At 39.4% G+C, this 17,924-nt stretch overlaps 1 protein-coding gene across 3 annotated transcripts in view; it reads right to left on the bottom strand.

Moving 5' to 3' along the window:
* EFNA5 (ephrin A5) overlaps nucleotides 1–17,924 on the bottom strand; it is a 293,328-nt gene that overhangs the window by 11,164 nt on the left and 264,240 nt on the right. For all 3 annotated transcript variants that reach the window (XM_012459725.3, XM_012459715.3, XM_064376205.1), the window contains exon 3: nucleotides 134–199. In XM_012459725.3, coding sequence (XP_012315148.1) covers nucleotides 134–199 — 66 coding nt within the window. The remainder of the gene's footprint in view (nucleotides 1–133; nucleotides 200–17,924) is intronic.

The following is a 17,924-nucleotide window of genomic DNA, read 5'->3' on the forward strand; positions in this document are numbered from 1 at the left end:
TATGAATGTTGATATACAAAACAGATACCACACAAGATTTAACAGTAAAAAAAGTTTTACCGCTGTGAACCAGACCACACAATAAAGCATGCGCAGTGAAGCCACCCTCTGAAGCTCATTCTAGGGGACTTACTTGTTGGTCTCACAAAGACTTTGAGCTTTAGACAGGACCTTCTTCCATTATCTGGGATTGCAGAGGCTGTGGATAACACAGAGAGAGAGCAGGAGAGAAAGAAGAAAACAACCACATATTACTCTTCATTTTCACATAGAAATGGTCAATAATAAATTCTTTCCTGACTTGAATTAGGAACTTTCTCTAATTCTTCCCCCAATTAAAACAAACAGTACATTTCAGGTCTCACTGCTATAGAAAACCTACTTTCATATCCCGACCTTCTCTTTTCAATGCAATAAAAGAATCATGCAAGAATGTGGGTAATCTGTGAAGAAATACTTTGGATTTTTATTTCAAAGACTCTTCCGTTTAACTTGATCTGTTATCAATTTTCTCTAAATCGAGAGGCTAATGTGTGAGCTCTCCTGCTTTCACAGAGCCACTCCTCCTCTGCTGCAGGAAAAGGGGCCCAACAGAGGCCCAAGGTGAAAGTGCCTGCCCAAACCAGTAACAGAGGGTTACAAGGCAGATGTAAACGTGATCTACTTCTGCTGGGGAAAGCAGAGCTTTGTCGGTCCTGAAAGCTTGTCTGTCAGTGCTTTTGCAGGTAATTCAATTAGAGGTTTTACTCAGAACTTGGCTCCACATTCTATATCACTAACCCAAGCCCAGTAACTTCCATCATGCTATTTTAAGTACAATATGCTATTGAGAAAGTACCGTGTTGCAATGGTACATTTATTTTTTTTAATTTGCCACAGAGAAGGATGGAATTAATAAAGTGGGCTTACCAAAACATGACAGCATGTTTCAAGTTATAAATCACTTGAGGAAGAAACTTTCTTCTCCTCTTCAAGATAATAAGACTGTAAACTTTCCCTACGGTTGAAAGATTATCTCCCCTCTGTATCCACAGCAAAATGTCAAAGGAATTTCCAAGGGCACTAAGATCCTTAAAAACCACATGTATTTACTAATGCATTCTAGAAATGACAAAAATTACAGAAACAAGCGTCGCATACTTTCCTCCCTATGTGTTTGCTTCAAGTGGTTTCTTTGTTCACAAAAAGCAGATGACATCAATCAAATCACATATGGCTTACAATTAGTTTGGCAATACCCAAAGTGACAAAGAGAGGGACCAGCATTTAGTGTGTCTTCTCTCTTCTTTAATTTTTAAATTATTCCTCATGGGGAGTCCAGAACACAAAAATGCTTCTTTTGCAGGTGAGAGGATTCAATATGCAAACTTCGAAACAAATTTTACACAATCTCCTTATGTAATTCTGAATCCAAGTAACCCCCCTGGAGGAGAGCTTCTAAATTCACCAACTAAATAATGTCAAGCAGTATAGGGTCTCTAGTGTCCCTATTCAACACCTGTTGAAAACTACTTTAATTTTAAAACAAAAGTATAGAGAAAAAGTGTTTTTGGTCCTCTCTATCTCCCCTGGTTGCTCTGACAAGCAGTTAAGAAGTGCTAACAGCTGGCTTTGCTGTAGGCTTTCATTAAATCAAAGTCAGAAAAACTCCCTCTACTGACATTTACAGTAACTAGTGTGTTATTTAGGGCACAATATTTGCACTCTGTGGTTTGATCCAGGAAATGGTGTCCTTCCTGTGGACCTCAACTGCAAATGTGCATGTCACAAATACAGTACTCACAGGTGACTCCAATTCATTAGGAAAACCATGGGTTCTTGAGGGAGTATATGTCTTATTCATGAGTGTGAAAAAAGTGACACATGGAAGTTCACACTGCTGTTCTATGAATTTCTAAGCTGAGATGAACTCACTTCAAGCCTCGTGAATTTGATTTGTTACACGCAAATAACTGACTTTACAGATGATACTGCTAAATAAACAGGCTGAAGACAGAATCAAATGCTTAACTGTTTTAGTGAGGAGCTTCCTGGATTTAGTACAGGTCTTTCAGATTTTTACTTAGGAGAAATAAATCCAGGACATGAAAATTATTGTAGAGAACATGGGAATAACTAAACAGCAAATGATAAGCCATCCAGGAAAAAACCTGAGAGTTCTCTCACGAGCTCTCAAGGAGGAACTTCAGCCTTAGCTACTGGATGTGCTACATGCTTCTGTGAATTAAAAATATCAAATGTATTTGTATTTACATGACATATAAAATAAAAACCTCTCATCCCTAACAACCTGCCCTATTACTTCCTCATCTCCTATCACGAAATGTGACTGATGCTTTGTGATACTGTTTGACTATTATGCTCTAATATTTAGAAAAAAATATGAACAAAGAATATTAGCATACCATGTGATATGTGAGTACACAACACAGATTGCATGCCATGGACTGTCATCTCTGGCCTGAGCTCAAGGAGCCAACTCCTTAGCACTAACCTAAGATGTGTGCCTTATTAGGTCAGTATAACCTGGGTTTCTTATTTATCACTTTGAAAAACAAAAACAAAATCCAAAAAGATAAAAATCTTTTCCATATAGTAGCAAAACTCCATTTTTTAGATGAAAGGTTTAATAAAGTGAGAGTGTGGATTTCCTCTATGTTATGCTCAACGTTCTTTCACTCCACACTTCTTGGCTGACAAATGTAAGATGCTTTTACACCAACTTAAAAACACAGATGATTAATTATTAGTAATATTTGAAAATATAAGGTAATACAAAAGTGCATTACTAATCACAAGTAAACAAAAGGCAGAGGACTGAGCACTAAAAACAAAACATAATAGAGGAATTGAAACATATAATATTCCCACTAATAAACTTACAAAGAGAAATCTCCGGATCAATTTATGAGCAATAGACAAAGCTGAGGATGGAAATGAGGGAGTAAAATCTTAAAACATGCCTAGCTTTTGTCAGGAGGTAGGTAGTATTAATCCTTATGGTTCGAGAGATACATCACTTTATCATGACCAACTTTATATCAGTTAAAAGTAAATATGTAACTATTTTTATATACATAAATTATATTCTCTCTATATATAACTTCTTGTACTGCTTTCCTTAGAAAACAGTCAACACTGAAAGTTGATAGTGAATAATTATAAAAATCCATTACATATTACTGCAGCTTTATGTATCATTTCAAATGCTTTTACAATGCTTACTATGGGCTGGGTGCAGTGGTTCATGCCAGTAATCCCAACACTGTGGGAGGCTGAGGCTGGTAGTGAGGCTAGGAGTTCGAGTCCAGCCTGGTGAACTTGGCAAAAACCCTGTCTCTACTAAAAATACAAAAATTAGCCAGACATGGTGGTGCACACTTGTAATCCCAGCTACTCGAGAGGCTGAGGCATGAGAATTTCTTGAGCCCAGGAGGCAGAGGTTGCAGTGAGCTGAGACTGAGCCACTGAACTCCAGCTTAGCCACAGAGCTAGACTCTATATCAAATATAAATAAATACAATACAATGCCTACTATGCACCAGCTTCTTTATTAGGTACTATGTATGTGAAGAAGATATATAAGATTTCAAACTGTCCATGCCTTTGTGGTGTGCTTCTTCAAGCTGGGACATAAATATGAACTGCAGTTCAGGGTAGCTGGAGGGACGCATGTAACAACCAAGGTTTATGTGAAGAGCCAGCACAGCTTCGGGCAGGGAGCAAGAGTGTGCCCCAGACATGTTTATTAGAGGCTTCACAGGTCCTCCAGAAGCTAACCAGCAGCAACTGGGACAGAACACATTTTATCTCTAAATTTCCAAATCAGAGCTTTGGCACCAAAAGGATGCACTGACTTTCAAACAGCTGAAAAAAATCTACACCCGAAATCTTCCTCTAAAGATACATGGATTTTCTAATAGAATTTTTCTACTTAAAATGAGAAATGTCTTAAACAGTTGCCACAGAATCCAAATTCACCTCCATTTACACGGTTCACTGCTTAAACTGTATATCTGGAGTCAGAAAGTTGGGAGTAGGGACATGGGGACAATTAAAACAAGCACAACCTCCCATTCCATTATCTTAATAGCAACTTTACAAATCAATCCATAGAGTCCCTTCCCCCAAATGAGCTGCAAAGTACCAATCAAAACCTTCTAACACATAATGAAATATAAGCTGGAGACTCTTTGGTTCTCTGTGTTTACGGTACCATGCTAATAAGGCCACGATGGCCCCTTCCTTTTACTCTGTTCCATGACCTCAGACAGGGGCTCTAACTTCAGCCTTCCCAAAAATCTTGGTCTCCTGGGGCTCAGGTGAGTATGACTCAGCACTTAGCCAATTTGGTAGAGAAAGGGGACCATATTCAGTGCCTCCAAATCAGTACTTCTGAAAGTTATATTTAGTATTACAAATATATGTAACATTCACACCACAATTCACCATAGGTCTATCATTCAGACATAGCAGAGAACACATCCCCTCAGGTACTGCCATCATGCTTGTGGCAGGCAGCTTCTGACATGGCTCCAACGATCCCCACTTTCCTGTAGGCAGGCCTTTGTATAATCCCCACCCCTTGAGAGGGGGCTGAACCTATTAACTTGCTTCTAATGAGTAGAACACGGCAAAAGTGATGGGATGTCATTTTGATCATGTTACAAAAGACTGTGCCTTACTTCTAGTGAACACACTCTTTCTCTTTTGCTTATGAAGCAAGGTACCATACTGTGAGATTTCCAGTGGAGAGAAATGTGTAGCAAGAAACTAAGGGAGACATCCAGCCAAGAGGTACAAGGAACTGATGTTATAGTTCAACAGTCCGCAAGAAACTGAATTGGCTAACAGTCGGGTGAGTGAGCTGGAAAGTGTATCCTTTCACTGGGCCTTGAGATGACCATTGCCTTGGGAGAGACTCAAAGGATCTGGCTAAGCTGCACCTGGATTCCTGATCCACAGAAACTGTGGAATCATTAATGTTGTATTAGTCACAAAATGTGGGGGTAATTTCTTAATCAAGAGTTAACTGATACAATGCTGTGCACTAACAAATCTGCGTAATGAAAGGCTTAAAGCCGACTTTTGACTGAAGGACTAAGACACTGCAGCATGCTCTGCTAATGGACAGCATGGCCTTGCTCCCACAGAGCGGCGCACTCCTGATTCCGCTGCCACGCCTCAACAGCTGGGTCCCTTACTAGTTTACATTTTAAGCTACTGTTACAAGTCCACTTAAAATATGCCTTGAAGAGAGGTAATTATAAGCTGCTATTGAAGAAATACGACAAGACATATCAATTTAAATGTTCTCACTCCAGCATTTAGAAAGTGATTTTCATTTTCCTTCCCATGCAACTTAGTTTGCTTTCGCTAATGTGGTCAACCTGCGCTGTTCTTTGCAATTAGCATGACATCTCATTTTAACTCTAAACTGCTGGGTAAACCGAAAAGAGTTGATACAAATGTGAACTTAATTCTTAAGGAGAATGCCTTTCTTCAAATAGGAGAAATAGAATGGAAAGGTGGTATTTAAAAATACCTGAAATGAAAGGATTTTAAAGTAAGTTAAAAGTTCTTTTACCATCAAAAAACTCCTATTAGTTAACTTCTACACAGGCCATCAAGTTAAATACAAAGATTATGAGACTTCAAACAACTCCAAAGTTCCCTGATCATCAAGGCCACAACCATTTTTCTTTAGGAAGAACCAACGGTTTAGCAGAAAAGGAGTAAAATATTACATTTCTTTCACATTTTCAGACCCAACACTGTACTCATCAGTCAACCTTACCATCTCTGCCTCACCTGATTCAGCTTCAAATCTTTATTCTGAAAGCCAAAATCCTTCTCCTTTTCTGTGCCCCATGCCAATCTGGGTACTTTGGGAAGTTTTATTTTTAAGAATATTTAGCCACTTTCTTCTTTTTAAAGAAATGAGTGCGTGTGAGCATTAAAAATGCAGTTTTCCATTATGTTTGCCACAGGCAATATTTCTCAATTTGTGCAAGTCAAGAGAAAAGATAGGCTATTAGCTGTTAGCACAGCCCAGTTTTTTCCCCTGTAGGTTTTTCATGTGGTTCAACATACAACACAAATATGTGCAAATGAGGTGGGTGAAGGTGGAATTAAGCATTAATATTCCTTTCACAATAAATGCTGAAAAAGTAAAGCCCATTTAAATACATGGTACTACTGGAAATATCCCCTAGAATTTGATGAATCAATAAAATCCGTTTTGTGTATATGAGTGGAGCAAGGAAACAGAAGTGGTGGGAACAGAATAGAGATTAACCAAAGCCATATGGACTTGGAAAATGGTTACCAGACCCACCAAAAACTTCTTAAAACAAAAGTTAGCCCTATTCTTAGGGAAGAATACTAGAGCAACAATTTGCAACTGGCTATGAGCCCTTTTTTAAAAGCACCATGCAATACTTAATTTTCATATAGAGAATAACATCATGTGTTATGATGAAATACATCTCACCCATTCTAACTTTTGGGATTTAAAAGTCATGTGTTTTAATGACTTGCTCATGGCCCTAGTTTACCAAGTTTGCATCCATCATGCAACCCCAGGAGCTGCTAAATTTGCCAACACGTTTCTTCCCTTGCAGCCCACTGCATCTCAAGACTTAAATCATTGGCAGGTTAAGGTCAGAGCCCAAGACGTAAAATTTGGAAAGGAGGTCACTAAGTAAAGATAGAGGCCTTGGAGAAATTAAGAATATCATGTAAATGCTAGAAACTTTGATATGACTCTGGGGATGTTTCTTTTAAAAACTAGAAAAAGAAAAGAAATGTGTTTCCCACCACAACAAGAGGGGTAGAAAGACATATTCTGTAAGTTAAAACTTGGTTTTAACACCAGGGAACTGTAATAGGGAACAAATAATTAAAGTTCGGGACAAGGGAGGTAAAATCAGTTCCAGCTGTGCAGCCACAGACAAAAGAGAAATGGGAAGCACCACCCATCCTACCCAGTTTCCCTCCCCTCCCATGTCTCTGCCCTCTTAAGGCAACGTTCTCACTGCTAATAACTAACTTAAGTATTTAAATTCTAGCAGGTAAGTCTCAGTAGATCAACTACTTTTTCTTAGCGACCTCAAGTTGATGGCTGAGGACAAGTTTCCACTCATTTCTAGGAATACTCAAATAGGACATTATCATGCTTTTTGTATATATTTATCTGAAGTATGTGCACACTTTTAATTGCTTTTAAAACTCAGTGACGAGAGAGATCCAAGATAGCCGATTAGCAACAGCTCAGGATTGCAGCTCCCAGTGAAAGCACAGAGAGTGAGTGGATGCCACACTACCAGATGAATTTTTGTTGCCCACGGACCAGGAGATTCCCAGCGGAGGAGCCCCACGGGTCGCCAGCACGACTCTTTTGGCCAGCGTGGCTGTTTTGCCGGTGCTCTGGGGTGGTGGTTCTCAGTGCAGAGTATATGCGACTGGGTGCCCTTTTAGTTGGTGTTTGGAGCTCCAGAAAGGCAGAGTCGCCCATTCAGCTGATTGAAAAGGGGACTGCAACAGGGAGCCAGACCAGGAGATTCCCGGGCAAAAAAAAGTGCCACGAATCTCAACGCTGCTGTTTCAGCCGGCGCAGTGGGTCGCCGCAAGGGAATCAGCTGGTCCCACCCCAACAAAAAAACAGCAGTTGGAAGCGCTGAGGATTGAGAGTTTCATAGCAAGCACAGCTGAACCCGGGAAGGTCCAGCTCTGTGGGGGAGGGGCGTCCACCAAAGGAAAACTAAGAAACAGAAAAAACTTCATCACCAACAAGTTGGACGTCCACTCAGCGACCCAATCTGAAAGTCAGCAATTACAAAGACGACAGGTGGATAATTCCACAAAGATGGGAAGAAACCAGCGCAAAAAGGCTGAAAACACCCGAAATCAGAATGTCACTCCTCCTACAGGGGATCGCAGCTCCTCATCAGCAAGGGAACAAGGCCTGATGGAGAATGAGTGTGATGAATTGACAGAATCAGGCTTCAGAAGGTGGATAATAAGAAACTTCTGTGAGCTAAAAGAACATGTTCTAACCCAATGCGAAGAAACTAAGAACTTTGGAGAATAGACAATTTAGAGAGGAATATAAGTGAATTAATGGAGCTGAAAAACATAATACGAGAACTTCACGAAGTATGCACAAGTTTTAACAGTCAAATTGATCAAGCAGAAGAAAGGATATCAGAGGTCAAAGACCAACTTAATGAAATAAAATGAGAAGATAAGATTAGAGAAAAAGGGGTAAAAAGGAATGAGCAAACTCTCTAAGAAATATGGGACTATGTGAAAAGACCTAATCTACGTTTGATAGGTGTACCTGAATGTGATGAAGAGAATGAATCCAAGTTGGAAAATATTCTTCAGGATATTATCCAGGAAAACTTTCCCAACCTGGCAAGACAGGACAATACTCAACTCCAGGTAATACAGAGAACACCACAAAGATATTCCTCAAGAAGACCAACCCCAAGGCACATAATCATCAGATTCACCAGGGTTGAAATGAAGGAGAATATACTAAGGGCAGCCAGAGAGAAAGAGGTCAGGTTACCCACAAAGGGAAGCCCATCAGACTCACAGCAGATCTCTCAGCAGAAACCCTACAAGCCAGAAGAGAGTGGGGGCCAATATTCAACATCCTTAAAGAAAAGAACTTTCAACCCAGAATCTCATATCCAGCCAAACTAAGCTTCATAAGTGAAGGAAAAATAAAATTTTTTGTGAACAAGCAAGTACTCAGAGATTTCATCACCACCAGGCCTGCTTTACAAGAGCTTCTGAGAGAAGCACTACACATAGAAAGGAACAACCAGTATCAGCCATTCCAAAAACATACCAAAAGCTAAAAAGCATCACCATAATGAAGAATCTACATCAACTAATGGGCAAAACAGCCAGCTAGCATTAATGGCAGTATTAAACTCACATATATCAATATCAATCCTAAATTCAAATGGACTAAATGCCCCAATCAAAAGACACAGATAGGCAAATTGGATAAAAAGCCAAAACCCATCGGTATGCTACATCCAGACACATCTCACATGCAAGGATACACAAAGACTCAAAACAAAGGGATGGAGGAAGATTTACCAACCAAATGGAGAGAGAGAGAGAGAAAAAAAAAAAGCAGGAGTAGCAATTCTCATCTCTGATAAAATAGACTTTAAAGCAACAAAGACCAAAAGAGGCAAAGAAGGACGTTACATTATATAATGGTAAAAGGATCAATGCAACAAGAAGAGCTAACGATCCTAAATATATATGCACCTAATACAGGAGCACCCAGATGCATAAGGCAAGTTCTTAATGACTTACAAAGAGACTTAGACTCCCACACAATAATAGTAGGAGACTTTAACACCACATTGCCAATATTAGATCAACGAGATAGAAAATTAACAAGGATATCCAGGACTTGAACTCAGACCTGGAACAAGTAAACTTAATAAACATTTACAGAACTCTCCAACCCAAATCCACAAAAGATACATTCTTCTCAGTATCACATCACACCTATTCTAAAAGTGACGACATAATTGGAAGTAAATCACTCCTCAGCAATTGCATAGCATTTCACAGGTTTAAATGAAATATTTGTTGGCTACTTGTTTGTTATTTTCCTCCCTTATTCCTTCCTGTCTCCATTGTTAAGCACAATTATTGGCATAAAAGAGGTTTTTTAATACCCATTTTTAGACTGCATTCTAGCCTGAGCAATAGAGCAAGATTCCCGGTCTCTCTCCCTCTTTCTCTTTCTCTTTTTTTCTCTCTCTCATTTTTTTTCTTTCTCTCTTTCTTTCTTCTTTTCTTTCTTTCTTTTTTCTCTTAAAAAAAAAAAGCTCAGTGACAACAAACTTTATTTCTAATGCTTATAAGAGGATGATTTGCCTCATACAGTTTGATATCTATTCAGCTATGAGCCAAAAACAACCTGGGTTTTGGAGAATGATTTTAAAATATCCCCTTATAAGAAGTATTTCTAGTTCTTTTTTTTTTTTGAGACAGCATCTCACCTTGTCCCTCAGCCTGGAGTGCAGTGGTGCCATCTTGGCTCACTGCAACCTCCACCTACCACACTCAAGTGATTCTCCTGTCTCAGCCTCTCAAATAGCTGGGATTACAAGTGCGTGCCTGCACACCTGGCTAATTTTTGTATTTTTAGTGGAAATGGGGTTTCACCATGTTGGTCGGGCTGGTCTGGAACTCCTGACTTCAACTGATCCACCTGCCTCAGCCTCCCAAAGTACTGGGATTACAGGTGTGAGTCACTGTGCCTGGCCTATTTCTAGTTTTTTCTAGGGAAAATTTAAGACAGTTTTAAATAAATCTCACAATCTGAATGTAAACTTTACCTCTGTCAGTCATGTGAATAGGGAAATATAGTCTACATAGGCCCACAAAGCAAGGTAACATTTAGATAGCATTGTAATTGTCTAAGAAACTCCTTAACATGAAGAAATATAGTTCAGTTTCTTTTTTTTTCTTTCTTTTTTTTTTTTGAGATGGAGTTTCGCTCTTGTTACCCAGGCTAGAGTGTTCAGTTTCTTATTATATATATATATATTATATAGTTTTTATATATATTATATATGTGAAATATATATATTATATAGTTCTTTCTTTCTTGTTTGTGGTTATTTTGGTGAACCTACTGTACTAGAGAGGTATCATCTGACAAATAAAACAAGACAAAGCAACAACAAACCAGATAGGCAGAATTAATCACTTAGAAAACCTCTTCTTCAGATGGAAGCCCCATAATAACCGTAATAATAACAAAAACAAAAACTCCAACAAAAGGCAGAATTCCTAGAATCCCACAAGAAGAACTGTATTATTTCTTCTCCACAGGCTCCTTTTGCCCCTCTGTGTGATACCCTCTGAGGGTGGCAGTTAACGGGTAGGCAATGAAAGCAAAGCCACAAATCCCATTCCTCATTCGTACGATATTAACTGAAACAATGTTGCTATCAGACAGCACTAATGTAGCATGACAGTAAATTAGTAATAAACCATCAAGTTAATACAATTCAAAGAAACTCCTAGAAAAAAGTTAATATTTCTGTGAGCCTTTCAAAACCCCTTTCATTATTATTCTCCTTTGTGAGGGTTCTTTTAAGGAACATGGCTTAGCAGCTTGAGTGTATGCATAACGATTCTCTTTCTCCCTGATTCACTCTTTTTGACTTATTTTGTGGTTTTGAGCCAGCTGCTTAACCTGCCTATGCCTCAGTTTCTTCATTAGCTTCGTTTTCTCTAAAACAAATTTTAAGTATAACCTGTTTTAGAGGGGCGGTACAATCTTACAGTGCACTTAGAAACTCAGGTGATCCTTACAGATGTAGAATGTTGTTTCACTACTCTGCAGATAGCATCAGCTCTGTGCTTACTGGGGCCTCTGCATGGGGATGTGGCTAAGCAGGGGGCACCCAGCAGGGGCTTCTGAGGTCATGAGTTCTGAGTATAACGATGGAGAAGGAGGGGCTCAGGTGTGGATAGTGGTGATTAAAAGTTACTTGTGTCATAAGAAAAACAAGGGAAATTAAGTGTGATCCCTTCTAGCCTAAGTTTTAAAAACCAGATTCTACCACAGTTTGATTTGCTGTTCTGTGTGTGTTGGAGGGTGAGGGTGGTGATGAAGATATTTATGTGAGGATGTACACTGAGGATTAGAGAATTTAGAAAATTAAAAGGGCACTGGAAGATCCTGTTCCCTTTGAAAATATGTTAAGATCTCTGAGCTCTTTTTTCAATCCATGTTAAGAATGTGAGCACGCTGTTAAATTAGAGGGACAGTAGACCAGAGACAAGGATGCAAATCCTGCAGAAAGGAAACCAGGCTGGGTAGTGAGACTGCTTTTGCAACTGTATACCCAGACATGACAGTGGTAAAACTAAAGAAAACCAGCCCAGAGGTGGCTATAGACCCCGCACCATGCCCATACCAGTTCATGGATATTGTGCTGCTATATATAAATGTTCTCATTCCACTCTTTAATATTATTTTGTATATTATTTGGGTTAGCCAGGTGCAGTGCCTACAGTCCCAACTCAAAAGGATCACCTGAGCCCAGGACTGAGGCTGCAGTGAGCTATGATTGTAACACTGCACTCCAGCCCAGGCAACAGGGTGAGACGCTTTCTTTAATAAGAAAACAAAGCAAAGGCATAAAAAATGGGGTAATTATCTATTTACACAAATCAATAATTTCTTTGGTTATATTTCTTACCAGTAGGCCATGTTCTCCCTAGTGCCAATCATTTCTGGTGGTGGCACAAGTATCTAGACAGAAATATCCATTCATTTAAGTTTCAGGCTCCATATGGAATCCTAGAGGCCTGAACAAATTAACGTTCTCTCTGTAGAAGGCAAAATTTTATCAAGGAGGGAGTTGTTTAGGTACCAGGATGTACATTTTGTTTCACACTCAAGATGCTTTCCTTGATAAGGCTTTTATGTTGATAGAGTGGAGAAAAGGAAAGCCAGTCTCAGGGACTAAATTCTACTTTACTTCGATTGTCTCTGAGTCAGATTATTTCCAGAAAAGTTAATGGCTGTGTATTTGCATTCAACATACCACAGAATAGCAGCCAGGGTTACCTTTTCCATAATCTGGTCCAAACCTTGTTGTCCTTCGCTTTTTTTGTTTATTTGTTTGTTTTTGAGACAGGGTCTTTCTCCGTGGCCCAGGCTGGAATGCAGTGGGGTAAACAGGGCTCACTGCAGTCCCGACCTCCTGGGGTCCCTCTTTATCTCTCCCACTCTTTTCCTTTCTTCAGCATACATTGATAGCTTGTACCAACAATATTCCCTCCTAGAATCTCCTGGAAAGTTCACCTTTTCTCATATGTCCTTTCCTTTGCCTCTCAAAATCCCTGCTCCTCTGGTCACTTGAGGTATGTCCCCATTTCTCCAACACAGTAACCCTCTTCTAGGTTTCCACAGAGATCTGTTTCTGTCTCCTTACTAGCACTTAACCCATTCTATTTTGTTGTAGAGCTGGTTAATACATCTCATCTCTGCTACTAGAGTTGCAAGCCCCGCCAAAGGCAGGAGCCATGCCAAGTTGTTGCGTTCCTGGGTTCTTGGTCCTGGGGAGTCTATTGCTTTGCTCCTAACAGGTGTTCAATAAAGATTTGAAGAATTATTATAGAGATTTTAAAAAAATCTGTCGAGGCCAGGCGCAGTGGCTCACATCTGTAATCCCAGCACTCTGGGAGGTTGAGGCAGGAGGACTGCTTGAGCCCGGGAGTTCAAGAGCAGCCTAGGCAATGTAGTGAGACCGTGTCTACAAAAACAAGGATAAAAAAAATTGGCCAGGGATGGTGATGTGTACCTGTGTTTCCAGCAACTTGGAAGGCTGAAGCAGGAGGATGGCTTGAGCTCAGGAGGTCAAAGGTGTAGTGAGCTGTGTTTGCAGCACTGCACTTCAGCCTGGGTGACAGAGTGAGACCCTGCCTCAAAAAAAAAAAAAAAATCGTCTAGCTGCAAGGTGATTTGTTGACCAAATATGTACCAAAATTTAGAATTAGGACATAAAAGTGAAGAGAGGGGTAGTGATAAATGTGAAAGAAATTAAGAAAACACAAAACGTCCTTGTCCTAGAACTAGAGGTCTCCCTTGCCCACACTGCTGACTCCTTCTTGTAGAATCATCTTGGAAACAGATCTAATAATCAGGCAAAGCCAGGGACATATGAAGTTCAAGAAGGTAGCATTTCAATATCTGTAAGAGTGTGGGGTCCCAAGAAGTAAGAGATAAGTGAAAGGAATGTGGGCATCTTTAGATTCAAAGATATGTAGAATTTAATCAAATGATAGCTTAGGTGCAGGTTGCAGGCCCCTCCCAGTGAAACAGAGAATAAAAGCATTGTGAAGTTAGAATCCAGGTGACCATGGGCGTCTTTAAGTAATGATAAAAGGTGGCTCTGGACAATCTTGATCACAGGAGAGGGTGACATCATCCTTGCTGAATTCCTCTAATCATAAAGTTAGAGAAATCTCTCTGCAGTTAAAGCACCTCAGATGTTACATGAGAACATAACCCCCCCAACTGTGCTGAGGGATATAACTATCTTTCAACTACAGCAGAGCTTAAAAAATAAGTATAGACTTTTTTTTTTTTTTTTTCCGAGATGGAGTTTCGCTCTTGTTACCCAGGCTGGAGTGCAATGGCGTGATCTCGGCTCACTGCAACCTCCGCCTCCTGGGTTCAGGCAATTCTCCTGCCTCAGCCTCCTGAGTAGCTGGGATTACAGGCACGCGCCACTATGCCCAGCTAATTTTTTGTATTTTTAGTAGAGACGGGGTTTCACCATGTTGATGAGGATGGTCTCGATCTCTTGACCTTGTGATCCATCCGCCTCAGCCTTCCAAAGTGCTGGGATTACAGACGTGAGCCACTGCGCATGGCAGCATTTATTAACACAGAGTCAAAACCACAGAACAAGTATTTCTTCTGTGTTAATAAATGCTGCCATGCGCAGTGGCTCACGTCTGTAATCCCAGCACTTTGGAAGGCTGAGGCGGGTGGATCACCTGAGGTCAGGAGTTTAAGACCAGCCTGGCCAACTTGGCAAAATTCCATCTCTACTAAAAAATACAAAAAAATTAGCCGGGCGTGGTGGTGGGTGCCTATAATCCCAGTGACTCAAGAGGCTGAGGCATGAGAATCACTTGAACCCAGGAGACGGAGGTTGCAGTGAGCTGAGATGGCGCCACTGCACTCCAGCCTGGCTCCTGGCGCCAGAGCAAGACTCCATCTCAAAAAAAAAAAAAAATGTCATCGTGAATGTGGTACTTTAATACTTTTAAACTGTGGGATAACTTTGGCCAACATGAGTAACAGGTCAGACAAGCAATTCTAATTTAAAATATATAATGGAAACATTGACTTAGATTTGTGACTAAGTGAAATTTTAGCAGTGACAAAATCTATAATTTACGTGTACAGTTTTAGAACATTTAAGAGAACTAAAGGTTCATCATATTTTAAAATTTAATGTATTAGAGTAAGAATTAGTAGATTTTAAATTAAACCAAATATTTACATTTGCTAGCGTATATATAATAAGATGTATAAGCTAATCTGAATAGGCTAAATTTCAAATTTTTAGAAAGATTTAAAAAAAATTGTAACTTCAATAAGTCAAATATCAAATTTTAAACATAAAATTTAAATAAACTTATTTTACAGAAAAAAAAACCATCCTTCTGTGTACCAAAAAGTCATCTTGACGTTTCAGGTCCCGGATCAAATGCTGCCTCCTCAGAGAAGCCTCCTATGATCACCTAATCAAAAGCTATCTCCATGTTTCTCTGGCATTGCATCTAGCTCCCTACTAGTGTAACTGGCAGTTATAGATTTGTTTCCCAGTTTACTGTTTAACTTACTGATTAAGCCATAAGCTCCAGAAGGAGGAACCATTTTTTAATATATCATAGTGTTTCTAAAATCTAACATAGTGCTTGGCACAAAGTAGGTACCCAGGAAATATTTTGGTAGGAGTGAATAAGTGAATGAACTGAAAACGGAATGAGCCAGAAATATTCAGGGCCATATATTACAACAAATAACCAAAGGCAACAAGGTGTTCCAGAAACCTGAGATCTTCACAGATTGATTTGCTATGTTTTTCACTCTCCGGGAATATTACCTTTTATATTTCCTCTTGCTAATGCACAGAGAAATCTCATAGCTAGCTAGATGAAAACTTCACCTACTTTATTGCTGCTGCAAACTTACTGAGATATTTGTTTACTATTTGATTTGCCAGAAACCTTAGTTTAGCAATCAGATAATGCACAGATGGATAATAAAAGATTGATAAATTACAATTATAATTTTAACATGAAGTATAGTAAATAAATCAATGATGCATTTTTAGGAGCTTCTAGAATTTGAAAAGCTTGCAGAATGGAGAAAAGGATAACCATTCTTTAACATTTTGTTTCTATTTTTTAAGAAATTTCGGCAGCTAACATACAAAAACAAGCATTCTATCCATTAGCCATGATAGTAATACTGATGTGCGACTTAAGTTTTAAGGAATCATTTATATTTCTATGCTGACTCTACATGTCATACAAATAGGAAGATTTATTGTATTACTTGGCATTTTGAGGAAAAATTCATTCTATTTTGCTGCTGCTTAGTGGAAGAAAACTCTTGGGTCAACTTGTCTTTTTAATCTAAGAGGTCTCAATTGAAATTGGCTTTGAAGTTTGCTAATTACAAAACTCAACAGGGGTTTTCCCTTATTTGGTGTAACTCATATTTCTATTCATTAACCCCAGTTTTAAAAAGATTAAAAAGTCTGAATAGAAACAACTTAAAAGTCTGAAGAACAGCCTCTCCCCTGTGATACCTTTATAGATACTTCAAGCGCAAACTTCCCCCATACAATCAAATTCTATTTAATTACAAGTCTTCTGTGGTTGCAGGAGGGGAAGGTAAAATGCATACATTTTGAACTTTCCAACCACATAGAGCTGTAGGAGGATGAGAAATCAGTAAATTCTTTTCACTCTATATATTGGGGAAATTTATGTCAACCTGAGTTATAAGGAAATCAAGATTCTGAAGGGCAATCCTGCTAGCTGCTTTTGCAGGGCCAAGCCACTGGGTTCAGATGCTTTCATTCGGGTGAAAAGATCATTACCAGGCGGCTCCGGGGAAGTTGGCCCTCCTGTAAGTGTGCTCCTTTGTTATGAATATGGAACAGATGGAGCCAAATCTATCTGCTCTGTAGGAACAAAAACACTTACAACCCAGCTCTCTCTATTAAAGACTCTACTTAGCTCCTTTATACCATCGGCTTTCTGTGCACTGCTGTGAGGTTTTGACTTTATAGAAAAAGGCACTTCATAAAAGCAACAGTTCTTACTCTTAAACCAAAGTGGCCTAAGAACTAAAGATGAATACATGGTTTCACCTACAGGACTCCTTGGAGATATGTAGATATTCAATTAGGGGTTTGTGTGTGTGTGTGTGTGTGTGTGTGTGTGTGTAAGAGGAAGACTGTATTCAATTCTGGTGAATGTCTGCATTAAAACAACATGAAAATATAGAAGAGAGCGATGAAGATGTCATGTTTCTCATTACAAGGATGCCATCTAATTGCTCTAGCAAAATAAAATGGCAAGATTTAATTTTGTATATACGTCTGTAAGGCTAGCGAGGGCTGTCTTGAGCAAAAAATAATGACTATGCGCAACAAAATCATGCGGGTAAATATGATTAGTAATTAGGGCCACACCACAAAACAAAGGCTATATGCTTCTTCACTATGAAAAATAGTATTAATTACTTTCAGCCTCATGCCAATTTGCTCTTACAGTCTAAAAGACGTAAACACTGAGGTAAAACCAATGCATGCACTTATTTATCATGCCACAAGAAATCTAACGCCATCCCTACAACGTGCTCTTGCCAAGATATATGTGCTGACAGCAAGGTAAGTTTCACAGGCCACCGGGTGTGGATACACAACTGTATACGCACCTTGCATTGCTAGCAACGGGGAAAGGAGTGTCTGCCTTATTTCATTACATTTATTATACCGATACATTTAAAGTCTGGCTGCCTCTTCGGAGATAATTGAAAAAAGAAATTCTGTGGCAGGATGCTTTGATTCTGACTAAATCAAGACTTCGGGCAAATTTCCTCCTGCCAGTGGAAGCACAGCTTGCCTGAAGTCGTAACCTTTGTTGGAGGAAAGGAACTGGCCTTGAAGCAGATCATGAAGCAGATGTTTTATGCCAAATCAGAGTCTGGGGATACGTAGGCTACTGCAAATAAAACTCTTCTTCTGTCTGTTCAATCATTTCAATTCCCTGCAGTGTGAAATATGAACTTGCCAACAAATGGCCAGCGTGCTGTGCCTCGCAGCAGGGGG

The sequence above is a fragment of the Aotus nancymaae genome, unplaced genomic scaffold, assembly GCF_030222135.1.
Source record: "Aotus nancymaae isolate 86718 unplaced genomic scaffold, 86718_ANA_hifiasm-v0.15.2.pri h1tg000014l, whole genome shotgun sequence".
Classification (NCBI taxonomy): domain Eukaryota; kingdom Metazoa; phylum Chordata; class Mammalia; order Primates; family Aotidae; genus Aotus; species Aotus nancymaae.